This window comes from Camellia sinensis, chromosome 5 (genome assembly GCF_055761805.1).
Source record: "Camellia sinensis isolate YWXY chromosome 5, ASM5576180v1, whole genome shotgun sequence".
Classification (NCBI taxonomy): Eukaryota; Viridiplantae; Streptophyta; class Magnoliopsida; order Ericales; family Theaceae; genus Camellia; species Camellia sinensis.
The window spans coordinates 187521066-187540166 of NC_138965.1; the positions used below are offsets into that span (position 1 = coordinate 187521066).

General features: G+C 40.4%; 1 protein-coding gene across 1 annotated transcript in view; it reads left to right on the forward strand.

The window, feature by feature from the left end:
• Nucleotides 1-3695: 3695 nt before the first annotated feature.
• Nucleotides 3696-19101, forward strand: part of LOC114319028 (protein DETOXIFICATION 12) — a 30802-nt gene continuing 15396 nt past the window's right edge. The window contains 2 exon segments of the mRNA XM_082870830.1: nucleotides 3696-3941; nucleotides 9132-9676. Coding sequence (XP_082726956.1) covers nucleotides 3696-3941; nucleotides 9132-9676 — 791 coding nt within the window.

The window sequence follows — 19101 nt, forward strand, 5'->3', positions numbered from 1 at the left end:
TTGGAGGGAAAAACACATCCCAAATGTTGCTGTCAGCTTCGAAATAAAATATTTGGCTTTGAAGCTAGTTTTTAGCGCCATAATGAAATGACAAACGGCTTCGAATGTCGAAAGCCTGCTTCAAAGCACATTCCACACCTAAGGATGTAAAAATGTACAAGTATTTGTTTACTTCGAAGGGGTTTAAAGACCTGTTTTAGGTTTCTTAGTGAGAGTAGTATCCTTCGAAGCAAAACTTGTGATCCCTTATGGATAGGAATTGTTGTTCGAAGTATCAAAACCAATAGTTAGTTTGATAGTATACATAAGAGATTGTTTCTCAGATTAAAACAATACAGCCCTTGAGAGGAGCTTCCATATTTTTGAAAGTATGAACTGTTGTTCGAAGCAAAAACGGTCAATTTAAAACTGATTGATCGTACTAACCATGACCATATGTTGGATATGATTAAAACAAGCTTTAAGGGGAAAGATTATTAAATTCGAAACATTGATTCTAAATAGACATCAGCAAAAATTGTCAACTGTATTCCATAAATTGGAAAAGTTCATGTTGGTTTTCCAGTGTTTCATTTAAGACAATTGAATCCAGATTCGAAGGATAAGATTGTTGAGTTCGAAGCCCTAAATTTGCTTGTAAAGACAAACGGAGATAAGATCAAACAATGCCAAATAAAGGAAAAAGTCTTAATTGTATTGAAAACAAAAGCAATTACATCGAAGGGCCCTCTTTGGGTACAAATTCGAGTTCAAAAAAGTAAGGAATAGAATAAATAACAAGATCATGGAATTTGGTCCAGCTATGGTCAATAAATTTCTATTTTTTTTTTATTCTGTCCTCTATTTTCTCCAAGCTTGGCTGCTGAAGTTGATGTGCTCTCACTTGATAAAAGAGCTCTTCAGCCTTTATTTCGAACGCTGTTTCTCTTAACCCTTGTTCCAGCTCATCCATATCCAAGTCATCCCAGTACGTAGAGTCTTTATTCTTGAAGTCATTATATTCTTCGATGAGGATCTCTGCTTCGTATTGGGCATGAACTCGAAGGGATGGAAGTTGGTCCAAAGATTGGGTGATGGCCACAGAAGTCCAGTGCCAATGGAGAAGCAACGGGAGTTGGTCCAAAAACATTTGAAGTTCTGCTTGGGTAATGGGGTTGAGAACGTGACTCTGAGTCATAATATCACAAGCCCATCGAAAGTTCTTGAGAGGAACATCGTCTTCAAGAACTTTGAAAGGCAAGTGAGAAAAGGCCACAAGATGAAGTTGGGCTTGCTTCTGCTGAGCTGGAATAGGGGAAGGTGGAGGCTTGTAAGGAGGAAAAACCTTGTCCTCAGAGAGGGCAAGCCTCAGTCTCTCTGTCCAGTAAGGATTTTGCGGAGGAGGAGGTATAGGGGCTTCCATCTTGAAAGTAGGAGGAAACTGAGGGGCATTAACATAATCAAGCCAGTCAGAAAGGCAAAGCTTCACCTTCTGGGCTAAGAACGATGGGTTATACCCTTGTACCTCTTATGGGTGTCGGGTAGCTTGTACTATCTTTGTAGATATGGAGGATGTGTACCATGCTACGAGCAGATTGTCCTCTAAACTGCGTCGACGATCGATGGACACGTAAGGATAAACCACCGAACTTCGAGCATCAGAAGGGAATTCTAGAGGATCAGTGAACTCGACAAAGTGATGATTAACTTGCTCCCTCAATTCACATGCCTCAGGTTTTGACCAGCTTCTCCAACCAGAAGCCCTAGAAGAAAAAGAAGCCACGGCCTCATCCCATGCAGAAGATTGTGAATTAGAAGAAGAGCTTCCCAGATCCATATTTGTAAACTTCTGAATTAAGGGATTGTGGACAGTATGTTTGTAATCCAAAGGTTGATAATTTGCGAATGCTTCCATGACTTGAAAAAAGGAAGGTGGGTAAATGTGGCTAATCAATGCATGAAGATTCTTTCGAGGACGAACGGTTTTATCAAACAACTCTTCATATGCTTGATCGAGATAAGAAAAGGTATGTTTCTCCATTGAATTGGACTTTTCGAATACTGAGATAGTAGGCGTGTTTAAGGGATCAAAGAAGAGTTAATGCAAATGTTCATCAATGAATGACGATTGTGTTTCTAAAAATATAAAGCTCATGCACGTTCTAAAACGTGGATAAAAGACCTTGATCCACTAATATCACCAAGTATTGGGCATATTAGTGCGAAGGGTAATGTTGGCTACATATTTTGTATAAGCCAATTACAATTCAACGCGTGGCAGGATAAGGGCAATACATGAAGACTATTCAAGTTTTCAATCATGATCGAACACGTGACAGTTTGTATTGGTTTTACGAGATCTGCGTAGTATTGGATCAACAAAGAGATATAAAGTGATGTGGCTTCAACGGTTACTCACATTCAAATTCAAAATCAAGAGGGAAGCCTAACTGCAAGTGATGGCATAATGGGGCTAACTATAAGGCAACATGATCAGCGATCATGGAGAAGCGATTCGATGGTTGGAAGTGCAATTCGATGGTCATCCTTGAAAAGTATAAATAGCAGAGAAGGCCCTAGAAAAGATCCCCAGACTCAGATCCAAAAAACTAGTCTTATTCTACTTTATTTCCTTTCCAATTTTACATTTCCTGTTCTTTACATTTCTGTACTTTAAAATTCCTACACTGCACTGCGTTTATAGGAGTAGTTTCAAGTAGATTGTTACTGTAAACCTTTACGAGGCTGAATTGGATCGTTGCAAGTTTTTTCTTTTAATGAAATGCTTCAATTGTTCTTCATTTGATTGTTATTTGCTTAATTCTTCTAAATCAAACCACCAGTAAAAGTCCTCTTCATTGAGCCTGAAAGAACTAAAATACAATCGTTTAATAATTGGTTAGCAATTAATTCTCTGTAAAGACTGACTGATCCTTACTGGCACGCTCATAATTACAATAATAACCTTTAAAAGCCAAAAAATCAACACAATTAAAAAGAAAAAGAATTAAAATAAAATTTAAGTGAACATTCAAGAATGAAAATATGTAATTAGGATTTTACAAATGACAATCATTATGTGGCGTTTTGCTTGAGATTTGTCCAATTCATGTGGATGAGGCATTTTGCGTAAATTTCAAAATTAGTTAAGATGCACGTAAGTTGATCCAAACATTCCGTCATTTAAAAAAAAAAAAAGCATAACAAAATGTCAAAATATGAAATCTCGGGTGATTATTGGGTATTCTTGGAGTTCGGTCACGTGGTGTTTTATGATATTATGATTGATGAAAAAAATAGAATATTATAATTTTGTATCTAATAATTAAAAAATCAGCAATGATTGAGGGCCACAATTTTGTGGCTCAAATGGCTCAAAATTGCTAAAACGACGTCGTTTTGGCAATTTTGAGCCATTTGAGCCACAAAAATTGTGGCCCTCAAACATTTTCCTTAAAAAATATGAAAAAAATATAATAAATGATGTGATATCGTGGGAATTATTAATATTTTTCTAACAATCCCACAATAAACACATTCATATATATCTTCTCAGTTCTTTTGACTCATTAAGATAGAGATCACTAAATATATAAGAACAAATCTAGTGCCAAACTCTCTCTTCTAAATTCCCTTCCCCCACCCACCCACCCACCCACTCAATTTCTACAAGGTGTCAGAAGACAGTCAGCTTAGGAGAGATAGAGAGAAAGCGAATGGAAGAGAGTTTGTTGTTATTGAAAGATGGGGAAAAGAAAGGTGGTGGTGGATTAAAATGGCGTGTGTTGGGTGAGGAGGTGAAGAGGCTCGGCTGCATAGCCTCACCCATGGTGGTGGTGGGTCTATCCCAGTATTTGTTGTAAGTTATATCCACCATGATGGTTGGTCACCTAGGTGAACTCTCTCTCTCTAGCAGCTCCATCGCCATTTCTTTCTCCAGTGTCACTGGCCTTCGTGTTATCGTAAGCCTCTTTCTCCCATGATTTTAAATAACATTACCCAGATAAGTATCAATATAGATTCATATCAGTTGATATATTGGTAAAAAAATGTATCAATACATGTTATGAATTGACGGAACATAAACAAATAGGAACAAGAAATGAAAAATCAATCACATGCGAAAAATTCAAAGATTTACCTAGTTTACCAAAAAATTAGAGTTACGTTTTCGACTATAAGATTTTTTTATTGTAATCGCAGAATTATGGTACAAAAATAGTTGTCTCCCCTCTGTTGATGCTTATCCTAGTGAGTTTCTTCGATTTTCATCATTAAGTTTTTCAGAGATGATCCAGACCTCCACTTGGGATGACCCCCACCACGCGCACATATACGCGGGGGGCAACGAGAAGAGGACAAAAAAAAAAAAAAAAAAAAAAAAAAAAAAAAAAAAACTGAATTGGTGGATAAGAATCAATTGAGATAATTAATAATGTGGTGATCCTGTTTATCAAAGGAATTGACAACCTCTTCTTTTTATTCGTAGTGGGAAGAGGGGTCCCCATCGTGCCATCGTGGCCATGCTATGAGTGCTTGGATCAGCCCATTTCGATATATGCCATGTTTTTATGGACAAAATTTTATAATGGGTTAATCTTAATCAATTTAATTATTATTTTTTTGTCAAAAATTTTAACGATGTTATCAATTGAACCAAAATGATACAAAATTTAAATTAAGAATCAAAATTGAGTCAATTAAAAATGTAAAAACTAAAATAACAGAAATTGGAAAATACAGAATTACTGGTATAATTTAGGGCTGTTCAAAAATCCGTTCAAACCGGTAATCCGGACCGAACCAGACCGAATCGTACGGTTTGGTTCGGTTCTATTAAGAATTGGTTCGGTTTTTGATTAAGAAATATAAGAACCGTAAAAACGGTTCGGTTAATGGATTTTATGAAAAAATCGCGGTTCGAACCGAACCGAACCGAACCGAACCGAATTTTAAAAGATATATATATATATATATAATATCAAGTTTTATTTTTATTAATTGGTTTTTTATAATTTTAATGATATTAGGATGGCATAGATATGTAATATTAAGTAATGCCTTAATATTATTAGTTTTTATCATGAGTTAAATGTAATTAGTTTGAGTAATTATTTTGCTAATATTAACAATTTATTCTTATAAATAAAAAATTTTTGAATCGTAAACCAAACCGAAACCAAACCGTTTTTTCGGTTTGTGTAGACGCGCCCGCGTGGGCCTCATGCTACAGTTCGGACTCGATTTGTGTCACGGTTCTAAATCTGAACCAAAGAGTCCAAATCTGGCAAATCGTTTTGAGAAACAGATTTTTGAAAAAGTAGTGCCAAACATGGACTGCTTTGCCAGATACAGAGTCGCCACCTAAATATTTTTTTATGGGAGAATTTAGGAAACCCTGACTCGGTGCCGAAGGCCACATGTCCGTCATCACCGGAGTTGTCTCGGCTCGGGAGCTTGGGTACGATCGGGGAAGGTCAGCTATGAGCACCCCTTTTCGCCCGGTCCGAAGACCGGCCTCTACTAACCGTGATATCTAATTTTGAAAACGTTATGTGTTCTTAATCCGGTTATTAGCCTAGAATTACTATGTTGTGCGCGCAGCAAACAAGTATAGACCAAATCGCCCAAATTGGAACAAAACATTTCATGTTTGTTTTGAAAATGGTTTGCTACTCGCGAGTAGGCTAAAATGCAGATTTTGCCACCCTCAAGTGGGCTTTTAGAAAAGATGATTTTGCCACTATCTAGTGGGCTTAAAACTCACAGTTTTAATGCATTATTCCAATTTAGGTAATTCAACCTCCATCCACAGGCATTCAAGCAGTTATATCACATAAGCAGCTAGCCTCATGGTAATCATATTGTCATGGCAACACTCACACGCATGCGATATGCTAAAGCACGAAAGCTTACCTAGTACTCCGAGCCAAAACAGAAACTAGTCAGTAATCATATGCATGATCCTAGTTCATGTTAAAAATGGCTAATGCAACACATGCAAAGATGCAATCTAAACAGGCTCGGCTAACCCTAAAATGGCATATGAAATGCTACAAGTAACATGTATTCAATTTGGAATTGAAAAGTACAATGTAGTTTGTATGATGTATCGAGCCCGGTGCATGTCAACAAATGCATGAATGCACGCATGCATAGCATAAGGTATGCTAAAATAAATGTGCCCTAATCTACCATCATAAGCAGGTAAATAAAAGGGAAGAAAGAAGTGGAGGTTGGAAGACATGCACACCACGCACACACACTTATTACAGACACGCCCTCACTCGGAGGGACCAAAATAATAATACAAATTAATTAACTACGCAAGCTAATTAAATATTACAAATTGCTTAATTAATTAACAAATTAACTAAACTAAAGAAAAACAGTAAACCGCCTCGGGGCGAGGGCCAGATGCAACACATGCTCGGGACTGGCTCGGAATCGCACTGCCATGCGTAGTTTGCCTCTGTTTTCCCTGCTCTGCTCTTCTGAAAACTGCCAAAGTCTCAGGGATGCCTCTCAGGACACTGGGGGATATCATCGGCTGACCAGAATTTCCACCGGCAGTAGCATTTAGTCACCGGAACAAAATAGATCCATCGGCCATCTATTGACTGCCGGTCGGCACTAAATACTGCCGGCCGGCAATCAATTCCTGCAGAACCTGCAACTCACAGCAGCAGAGGGCAAAGTCTTGCATGGCAATGCAATTCAAACAATTTATGCACCAATCACATTCCTTATCATGTTAATGACTTAAAGGAGGATGTGCCCCGATTCTCGGACCACCAATCACGCATTTCCATGCATGATGGCCCAAAGAATCAAGTGTGCAACTTCAATTTCAAAATGCATGCAAGCCAAATAAACACACAAGGAGGCCTAACCTCTATCATACTCATCTCAAGAGGCAAGGTGATGCATGCAAGATGCAATGCAACTTAGGCATACGAGCTAAGGATGCAACATGCCGATACAAGCAAACATGCAAGGTGAGCATGCAAATAAGCAAAGGATGGTCTTAAACATGAATTAGGTAGCTCTAGTTAGGCCCAAAACAGTGGCCAAAATGCTAAGTGCATGGAGGCAAATGACATGCAAACATGCATAGATACATGGTCCAAGACTTAAGCATAATGAAGCGACTTTTCGACGCATTTGAAAGGCACAAACATGGACAATTCGCATGCAAATTTCAGAGGCGATAGGTGATGCAAAACAGCCCCGAAACATAACAAAACAACACTCACCGCATGGAATGAATCCCGAAATGCGAAATTAGGCACATGAAATGGCTTACAGCTATACAAAGCATGCATAATATGGACATGGAGCATGAAGACAGAAGCAAGGCAGCCTTGAGATAAGCATTTTTACAGTTTATGGAATGGCCAAACAGCAAGCAAAGATGGGGCTAAAATGGCATACAAAAACGGGGCTACCACATGGATTTCAAAGCAAGTAGCACATAGAGTATCCAAACAGTGTTGAGCCCTTCTTCAATGTTGAAGAAGGGCTCAAAATAAGAAACTTCACAGTTTATAACATGCCTCAAAACAGATCACACACAAGCCAAAAATATTATGTAAAATTATGGCATAAAGAGGGCTAATGAAGGAAGTGCTAGCTACTGTCCTCAAACAGCAAGAGGTTCTCAATCAAACATGAAGAGGACCTCAAAATATGATGATTTGAAGGTTGGGTCGGAGCCCAAAGATGTAACCACAAGGGACTAAGATATAGGCCAATAAAATGCACAAAAGAGGGAAAGTGGGACTCACCCTTGTAGAACCAATCTTTAGCAACCTTTGGACCGGGTTTGGGAGCTTTTAACCTCTGGAGGATAGCCTCAAGCTGCTAGAATGGGCGTTGGATGCCTTGTGCTATGAGTTGATGAAGAAATGGCCCAAGAACAAGGGTGTTTGATGGTTGAATGGGAGAGATATAGTGAGATGAAGGGATATATGTATGTATATATCAGATATATCTATATATCTCTGGTTTTTTTGTCCTAAAAATCCAACCTAAACAAAGGAGGAGGAGAGGTGCTTATATAAGGCAAGGAAAGCACTTAACTTACAAGCTAAGTAAAGGGAAAGGGGTCAAAGGGGTTCAAGGCTTATTGGAGAAGCTTGGACAGCTGGTAGGCTTCTTGAGGAAGCCAAGATAAGGGGTCAAGGCTTCCTCAAGAAGCCTTGAGCAAAGGATGCAAAAGAGGGGTCCAAAGGTGGTCAAGGGTTCAAAATAGCAACATATATGCACGGGGGAGTGTGCTGGTGCATTCCAACTGGCACAGCTGGGATGCACCAAGCTTGGAGAGTGCAAATGGTGCAAACCGGCCAGAAAATTTGGTCGTCGGCCAAAATAAAGTGCCGGTCGGCATAATATTTTTCCGTTCAGAAAAATAGATTGCCGATAGATGATTCCAATGTCAAAAAACGGCCGGTGGGTATGCAAATTGAAGCCCCGGAAGTTAGCTTTCCAATGGCGCAAACCTTGCATCAAAATTCCTCCTATGCAAAAAGTTATTCCCTTTTTCGTGAAGCCGCGCAGATTCAATCCAACCGGGATGATGCCCGACTTCAACTGATCATATCTCCCCCACCCGGACTTGGATCTAGGAGATTCTTGAGTGCAAAATCAAGTCCCGGAAGTAAGATTTCCGATGGTGGTGGCCCCATAGCTAAACTCCAAGTGTACAGACAGATAAGCCCGATTCAGCGAGGGCTGCTCGACTCGCTTCTACCCGGATTCATGCCGAACTTCTCCCAAACTAGTTTTCTCCTCTCCTTTCCTCTTTTCTTCAACTCCAAAACCCTAAACAAAGTGTTTTGAAAGATTTTCCTCTCTTCTAGCTGAAGAAACTGATTCTTTGCCCTGCACATCTCTCAACACCGAGCAAACCATCAGTAGTGCCCAAGTCTTAAGGGCGGTCAAAAATGGGGTGTCTACAGTTTGGTTCTGGTCCGGTTTTACAAGTGTAACGGTCTGGTCTGGTTCTCAAAATCACAGAACCGTTAGGATCGGTTCGGTTCTTGGATTTTCACAGAACCGAACCAATCCGGACCGTGTACACCCCTAGTATAATTTGCCCAATATTATTGGTATATTTACAACTAACTCCATTTTCTACTGTCAAACTACAGTTGGGGATGGCTAGTGCCTTGGAAACTCTATGTGGACAAGCTTATGGAGCTCTGCAATACCAAAAACTTGGGACTCAAACTCAGACAACTATTCTCTGTCTCATCATTGTTTGTATCCCTCTCTCTTTAATATAGATCTATATGGGAAAAATACTCATTCTCATAGGCCAAGACCCATTAATTTCACATGAAGCGGGTAAATTCACAACCTGGCTTATTCCATCCCTGTTTGCTTATGCTATTATTCAACCCCTCACCAGATACTTTCAAATGCAAAGTTTGACCATTCCCATGCTCATAAGCTCATGTGCCACTGTTGTTTTTCACATACCTCTCTGCTGGGTTCTTGTGTTTAAGTCTGGATTGGATAACTTAGGAGGTGCATTGGCAATTGGGATTTCGAGCTGGTTGAATGTGATCTTCCTCATACTGTACATGAACTACTCTTCTGCTTGTGCAAAAACTAGGATCCTGGTTTCAATCAAGCTGTTTTGAGGAGTTGGAGAGTTCTTCAGCTTTGTTGTTCCTTCTGCTGTAATGATTTGGTAAATTTTTTTGTTAATTACTTGGAAGAATGTCTTTATGATATGTTTAGATTACAAATTTGGATAACGATTTAGAAAAGAATGGGAATTTGGAAGGGAAAAAAAAAAAGAAGAACTTTATGTTCCGTTCACATTTTGTCCTTCTCTTTCCAAAACCAGATATTATAATGTATAAGAGTTTTAGTAATCAAATTTTTTTTTTCCTAAAAATAAAAATTTTGCTGCAAAAAATATTAGTAGTGTTGAGGAATATAGTTCAGCCAGCTCAGGTTCAAGTAGTGCAGCAGCTCAGGTGCAAGTAGTGCATCCAGCTTAGGTGACTCTGGCTCAGATTGCAGTTCAAGAAATTCATCTGTTTAGGAGTTAGTTACACAGTTGAGAAGACAACTAGTTTGTTAGAAGATATTTTGTTCTAGATGACTAGTTGAGCTCCTTATTATTTTGTATATAAATATAGCTGATGTATTATCAAATGGGTTGTTGAATAAGAAAAGTATATTGGTTTCAGTTTTGTTTCATGGTATCAAAGCCTCTGAGCTCCAACGAACAACTAATCCATGGCATCACCATTATCATCCTTGCTTTTTTCAAATCTCACTCTGTTAATTTCTAATCTTTCATCCTTTGTTACTATCAAACTTGATGGTTCCAATGTCCTTGTTTGGAAGACTTAGCTCTCAAATATTCTTCGAGCCACAAATCTGCTTGGTTATGTTGATGGATCGATTCCATGTCCAGCCTCTACAATCACAGATCCAGAGGGGGCTTCTGTTTCAAAATCAGAATTTTTTCAATGGACTTTGATTGATGCACACTTGCTCAGTTGTATCATTGTAACACTTACACCTTCAATCTATGCATCTGTACTTCAGTTTCATCATTGTTCTGAGGTCTGGAGTTCTCTCCACAAGAGGTATACAACTTTGTCTCGATCTCATATTCACCAATTGAAAAACAAATTAAGAAAACTGAGTCAATGGAAGAATATCTCTCCAAAATTAAGGACCTTGTCAGTCAATTAGCCCTAGCATCTATTAAAATTGAAGATGAAGATCTAGTCTTAGTGACTTTGAATGGTCTTCCTTCTGAGTTTGATTCATTTGCTACTGCCATTCGTGCTAGACCAGACAACATCACCATGGATGATCTTTGTGCTTTACTGTGTTCTGAAGCAATTCATTTAGATTCCAAGATAAACAAATCCACAAAATCAACTATAGCTTTCTCTACAGTCAAAGGATCTCCAACGCCAAATTCTTTTCACACTTTCTCTTCAAGATCTCAGAATTTTGGCTCCAATCGAGGTCGATCTTATTCCAGAGGAGGAAGAGGAGGCCAAACTAGAGGCTATGGTAGATTTATGCCATCTCGAGGTCGAGGAAGGTTCTCAAATCAAATTTTCCAAATCTGAGAAGGCTCCAGTCATTCTGTACTGGAGTGTTGGTATCGCATGGATCTACAATATCAGGCTTCACATCAAAATTTTCAAACTCACAACAACAACAGCAACCACGAGCCTTTGTTACTTCCTCAACAGCCTCCATGTCTCCTTCCTCAATAGGTTCTTCTTCAGTTCAAAGTCCTTGGTACTTAGATTCTGCAGCATCAGATCATGTGACTAATGATCTCAGTCATTTAAATTGTTATCAACCTTATCAAGGCTCAGAACAGATTACCATAGGAGATGGAAACTCCATTCCTCTCCAGCACATTGGTAAAGGCCTTCTTCCAACTCCACATCACTTGTTTAAATTGAATAATGTGCTACATTCATATTCTATTTCTTCTAATCTTGTCTTTGTTCAGAAATTGGCTCAAGATAACAATTGTTTTATCAGTTTTGATGATACTACATTTGTCATTCAGGACAAGCTTATGAAGAAAATTCTTCACAAAAGATCTAATCTTCATGGCTTATATCACTTTCTTCCATCCACTTCACTACCTACTGATCATGATTCTTTAGTAGCTCCCACAAGTTTTGCTTCTCAAAAGTTGTCTAGTTCTGCTTCTGTTTCTAATAATGTTTGGCATAATAGGCTAGGGAACCCTAGTGCTTTGAAGTTTAAGCATCTTAGCTCACACTTGCATCTAAACTCCTCTACTTCTGTAACATCTCAAATTTGTGTAGACTATTGTATTGCCAAAAGTCATAGATTACCTTTCCAATTGTCTAATTCCACTGTAAATAAGCCCCTTGCTTTAATTCACAGTGATGTTTGGGAGGCCTTTTTCATCCACTTCTTGTTATAAATACTATGTTCTTTTTATGGATGACTTTAGTAGGTTTACTTGGTTATATCCATTGGTTTATAAGAGTGAATTTTATGCCAAGTTTCTTGAATTCAAAACTTATGCGGAAAAACAATTTGATACTCACCTTAAGATCCTTCGAATAGATGGTGGTATAGAATTCTTTAATAACAAAATGAAAGCTCTCACTGTGTCACAATGAAGTGTTCATCAACATTCTTGTCCTCATACACCATCTCAAAATGGTGTAGCTAAACGAAAACACAGACATCTCACTGAAATTGCTATTGCTCTTCTTCATCACTCTTCTATTCTTGTGCATTATTGGTTTGATGCTATTGCTTGTGCCACTTACCTCATTAATAGACTGCCTTCTTCTAAATTGGCTTATAAGACACCTTTTCAAACTTTGTGTAGACGTCCCCGACCGTCACGGGAGGAAATCACCCCCGTTTTGTTCATTGGGCTCACTATAGTTCAGGACTCAAAGTCACGGTCCTGTATCTAATATCGCAGAGTGCAATGCAAGACCGATGAATCATCAAAGAGTCCAAATCCGGCAAATCATTTTTGAAAACAGATTTTTTTGAAAGAAGTGCCAAACATGGACTGCTTTGCCAGATACAGAGTCGTCACCTAAATATTTTATTTTGGGAAATTTAGGAAACTCTGACTCGTTGCCTAAGGCCACGTGTCCGTCATCACCAAAGTTGCCTCGGCTCGGGAACTTGGGTACGATTGGGGAAGGTCACTTCGTGAGCACCCCCGCTCGCCCGATCAAAGATCGGCCTCTACTAACCATGATATCTAGTTGTGAAAACATTATGTGTTCTTATTCCGGTTATTAGCCTAGATTTACTACGTGATGCGCACAGTATACAAATATAGACTGGATCACCTGAATTGGAACAAAACATCTCATGTTTGTTTATTTGAAAATGGTTTGCTACACGCAAGTAGGCTAAAATGTGGATTTGCCACCCTCGGGTGGGCTTAGAAAACAGGATTTTGCCACTATCAAGTGGGCTTAAAACTCACAATTGATGAATTGCTCCAATCCAAATAACCCAACCTTCACCCACAGGCATTCAGGCAGGTATATCATATAAGCACTTAGCCTCATGGTAAGCATGCTATCATGGCAGTCACTCACACACATGCAAGGATGCTAAAGCATAAAAGCTTACCTAGTACTCCAAGCCAAAACAGAAGCTGATTAGAAATCATGTATGATCCTAAATATACAGAAATGCCTTATGCAACACATGCAAAATGCAACTAAGATAGGCTCAGCTATTCTAAGATGGCATATGAAATTCTACAGCTAACACATATTCAATTTGGAATTTGAAATACAAATGCAGTTAGTAAGGTGCGCCAAGCCCGGTGCATGCAAGACAGATGAATGAATGCAAACATGCTATCATACTGTATGCTAATTGAAACATGCCCTAATCTAACCATCATAAGCTGGTAAATAAAAGGGAGAAAGACGTGAAGTTGGAAGACATACATCACACTCACGCACACTTATTACAACATTGCCCTCGCTCAGAGGGTCCGAAAGAATAATACAGTCCGAATGAATAATACAGTTCGAATAAATAGTACAGTCCGAATAAATACAAAATCCTAATTAATTAACAAATTAATCTAGGAAAGCAGGTAAATTGGCACGCAAATCCATGAACCGCCTCAGCTCTGTTCCAAATGATGAATGACGCATGCTCGAGTTGCCTTGCGGAGAAATCCATTACGATGCCTCAGCTTGCCTCTGTTTGCAATTGTTTTCGAAATATTGCGCAACGCTCCAGAAGGCCGCTGATTTCTGATTTACTGCAACAGAGAGCAACAAAAGGGCATGGCAAAGTATTTCACATATGTATGCATGACTACTCTTCAGGGAGTGTAGTCCTCGATCCTCGTGCCACCAATCACGCATATCGATGCATGATGGCCGAGGAGCTGAATTGCATGACTCAATATGAAATGAATGCACATGAAAACACAACAAGACCTAAACTCCATCATGGGTAATCCGGAGTGTCGGTGACAGGGAATTGAGACACGTTCCGTCACTCGGAGTACGAAACATACCTCGTTTCCCGTGCTCGGACTAACTCCTATCCCAAACACAATGCAAATGAGATGGCATACACAATGCGACTAACATACAACCTAGCATACGCAATGCTATGATATGACAGATACAATGCTTGATGTAACATGGCATACACAAAGCTCTAACAGGCAACCTAGCATACGCAATGCTATGAAACGAAAAGGCATACACAATGCATAATGGACTTACACCAACATGAGTGGACCTCAGTCACACTCACATCAGTAGCCGTAAGATGAAAATGAGATGACCGAAATGCGTACACACATGCACGCAAACCGAGGACCGAACCTAAGGCATAAAATACCACTCTACCAAAGCATGGAAAGGATGAAGCATGGCATTCAAACATGTAATTTTCAGCACTGAAACATAATGCTAAATGGTCCCGAATCATGCAAACATGGCACCCGATGCATGGAGTAAGCCCCGAAACTCAAAACTAGGCACATGTATTGACTTGTAGCTATACAAAGCATGCATTATTTGACCATGAAGCACAAAGACAAAGCCAAGGCAGTCCAAAATATGAACATTTCTAGTTCAAAGCATGACCAAAAGATGCTAGCATGATGGACTAAAATAGCATGCAACTTTGACTAGCAAACATGATTTACATGGCATGCATATGAAGCTTATGAAATCTCATCAAACCAGAAAAAATCAGTGAATAAAACATACCAAAATATGTCCAAATAATCACTGAAATACAGTCAACATGTGCAAAAATGAGGGGCTTCTTTGGAAGGCCATTCAAGGGGTTGTTAAGCACATACAAGATAGACACTTAGCATGGCATAACCAACTCTGGAAATCAAATATAACAGCCCTAAAACTCACCAAATTGACCCTAAAATTGGTCTAGGGAACATTCAAAGAAAGGCCTCTTTGAAGGGCCCAAATAAGACAAGGAGAGAGGGGGTCACCCCCTCTAATTTTGGCCCTTAAAAATGCACCAAAACCACTGAAAATCCACTGGCTTTCAGTGGCTAAGAGGCCAAACCATGGCCAACGCAAGTGCTCTAATGCATAGCCTTAATCATGAAGGAATGAAGCATGCATAGGGGAAGATGACCCCAAACAGAGAATAGACCTTAATTAAACATAAAGATGATATCAAAACAAGATTTTTTTAGTTTAGGTCGAGGTCTAAAATGGCTCACAAATAAGGCTAATGTATCATGCAAAAACAGCCCTAAAAGAGAGATTGAACAAACAGGGCAGCAAAATGCCTCAAACAGCAAAGAGCCCTTCAACATAGTTGAAGAGGGGCTCAAAACAAGGTACTTCACAGTTTGGCTCGAAGCCCAAAAATGCTCAAAAACAGGTCTAATATATCATGTAAAATAAGTCCCAAAAGAGGGATAAAGCACAAAGGGGAAGTAGAAAACTTCAAACAGAGAAAAGTCCTTAATCAAACATGAAGATGAGCTTAAAATAAGACTTTTTTTAGTTCAGGCCGAAGCCCAAAAATGTAAGCAAAAGGGGCTAAGATATAGAACAAAATAGTACAAAAATGGGGAGAATAGGAGCTTACCCTTGTAGCCCAACTTTCCAGCAGCCTTTGGTCTACGGAAATGAGCTTTCAACCTCTTCAAATGACTTCTAAGGGACTGGAATGGATGATGGTGGTGTGGTGCTATGGGTTGTAGTGTAAATAGACCAAGGAAGTTAGGGTTATGGAGCTTGGAATAGTAACAATGGAGGTGGGAGGTGATGAGCCTTAAGCAAAAGTGTCTAACCTCTAGATACAAAGAGGAGGGCTCTCTTATAGAGAAGAGAGGCCAAAGCTTCTCTTGGAAGCTTCAAAGATCCTCCATACACGTATGGAGGATGCACCAAATGATCTCCAGCTGGCACAGCTGGATTACACTCAAAGAGAGGAAAAGCAACAAGCAGGCCGGCCAGTTCAAGTGGCCGGCTGGCCACTCCCCCTGGTCGGCCGACTAGGGGTCAAAAGGCTCAAGAACAATTGCTGGTCGGCCTACCCAGAAAGGTGGCCTCCCATATGAGTAGAACACAGCCCTGTGGAGAAAAACCAGAAAATGTGACCTAAGAGAGAGAAGAGCTAGCTTTTAAGCAAGGTTCAAAAGGGTCAAAGTGAATTGCTGGTCGGCCTACCCATATTGGTGGCCTCCCAGATGAGCACAACACAATGGTGGTATGAAAAGCCAGAAAATGTGGCTCAAAAGTGAGAAAAACCAGCTTTTGGTCAGAAAAATTGACTTTTCGAGAGAGAAAAAAAGAAAATTGGCTTTTCAGGGGAATAGGCGGTCGGCCACCATCCTATCACTTCCCTAACAATGAAAATAAGGTCCTTACCAAAAATGGACCAAAACGGATGCAAAACGAAGGTTCGAGGGCCAAAACGCGCGGCTCGGGGCCCTGAAAACAGGTTGTTAGGCACCGGAAGCGGCGTATGACCACGAAGGTGGTCTCCAAGGCTACAGTGTTCCTCTAAAGGGAGGAAATAAGATGTGTGCCAAAAACCGGAGCAAACGGAGGTAGTTAAGCGCTCCCGAACCGAGGCACACGGCCGACGGCTCTGAAAACCGGAAACCGGGCTCCAAATGGAAAAAAATGGCCTACGACCACGAAACATAGCCTACGGCCACTGAGAGATGGTCTACGAGACCTCTCCCTCCCTTCGGGAAGAGAAAACGGAGAAAACAGGACTTGGTTCGCAAACCGAGGCAAGACACAAAAAGAGCCCCGAAGTCTGGAGGCAAGGCTCGCAGCCGAGACTCTGAAACCTCAGAACAAGCACTACATGCAACATCACCGAGCGCTCAACTGGTGACATCTAAGTCTTAAGGTCGGTCAAAAATGGGGTGTCTACAGTTGCCCCTCTTTGACAGAACTCGGAAGTCATTCGTGACGGGAGTGAATGTCAAAGCCCAGAGACGACCTATTTTTGACATGGCCGAAGACTTAGACAAACATACAAGATAACAAAGATGTGCCCGCAGGCATGCCCGCAGGCCGGGGCAAAATGCAAAATGATATGTACAAAGCCAAATATAACTCATGATCATGCAAAGCAGCAAGCTGTAATGAAGTGCACACGCAACAGTTTTAAGCAAGAATGCAAAGCAACAACTACATTTCATGCAGTTTAAGGATGCGGAGAATCGTTCGATTCTCGTCATGTCTCACACGGAGAAGATACAATACCTACGCGATTCGTCTGGTTGCGCCAGCTTCAAAGGAACCGTACATACAATATCGTGCCTGAAAGAGGAAGAAACTCAACAAGTACAACATAATTGGCAACACATGTTTAACATTACATCGAATGCAGACAAACAGGATGTTGATGGGAAAGTGCATCGCAATGCGAGAGATACGCGCGTAACAACGCAAGTTAAGCGTGAGGGTATAACAATACCAATGAAACGTGCACAACAATGCAAGTAGTATGCATGAGAATGCAAGTGACGTGCATAACAATGCAAGATAAGTGCAAATTCGAATACATGTTTGGCGCGAAACAACGAGCAAAGAAATGCAAGTTTTGACGAGTACGATTTAATCGCGACCTCCGGTTTACCTCCCGGAAAGGGTCACAGCATACTCAAAAAGGATACATCTTGCTCTTGACGAGTGACGATGAAACACGCATCGAAAGTTGGAGTTGGAGTTCCCGTGAAGGGATTTCGCGACGAAAAGTGCACTTTCCTTGTACTTTCTCGGGTCCCGGGGACTCCAATCATCACCAAAATTTGTAGAGACCTTGAAGACCACCTTGGGAACACCACCGACCAGGTTTGGAGTCCAGGGGAGGCCACCGACCAGGTTGGAGTGCAAGGGGCGGTCGGCCTACCAGAAAAGGTGGCCGGCCGACCACCTAGCCCAAATCCGGGGCAGTTTGGTCTTTTGGCTCTCATTTCTTTAAATACACAAAGCCAAACACTTTTTGCTCATAACATCAGGTCCGAAATCAGTCCCTATCCCTTCCTAGAGCATTTTCTTTCTCAGATCTGCGCTTTATACGCGTTTTCCAACGCCCCACGCCAAGTTGTTTCGCGAGAACTTTCAGTTCTCTTCACTTTGAACCGATTAAAATTTGATTTCGGAGCTTCTTTTCTCATTTTCACCACTTGAGGTAAGTTTGTCTCAATATTTGGAAGATTTTCTCGGGAGTTGATTTTTGTTGACTTTTTCATTTCTCGAGAGTTGACTTTTGTTGACTTTTTCTAATTTTGGCTCATTTCGCTCATTTTTGCTCCTTTTTGCAGATTTCTTGAAATGGCGGGTCAATTTCCCCACGGCGGAGGTTCTCCAGGCACCGGAGGTGAGCCTGACATCATGTCTTTGCATCCGAGGGTTCGCCCTTTTATCCCCAAGAGGTATGATCCTTCGACTCATGTCCTCCCTCGGGCGATTTTTTATCATTTTACCGACATCGACCCTCGAGCTCCTGTAGACCTGTTACTGCGGGAGCCGGAGTCCTATCTCTCTCATGAGGCGCGAGAGGTATGTACTTCACGTTTTTACATTTCCTGCCTTAATTCTGCATTTTCCTTGCATTTCATGTTATGTTTGCTTATTGCTCGTTCTGAACACATTCGCATGCCATGCTTCTGCTCATTTTAGCACACAACTTTTTCTGCACGCTTAGTGTATAACACAATACTCTGTCTTGAACACATAGCTCAATCACTTGAATCTCTGAAATCTGAACACGCAGCCCAAATTTGATTGTGAACACGCAGCCCACATTTGATTGAAATTTGAACACGCAGCCCGAACTTTAAATTTCTGAAATCTGAACACGCAGCCCAAATTTAATGGTGAACACGCAGCCCAAACTTTAAATTTCTGAAATCTGAACACACAACCCAAATTTGATGGTGAACACGCAGCCCACATTTGTTGAAAGTTGAACATGCAGCCCAAACTTTAAATTTATGAAATCTGAACACGCAGCCCAAATTTGATGGTGAACCCGCAGCCCACATTTGATTGAAAGTTGAACACGCAGCCCAAACTTTAAATTTATGAAATCTAAACACGCAACCCAAATTTGATGGTGAACACGCAGCCCACA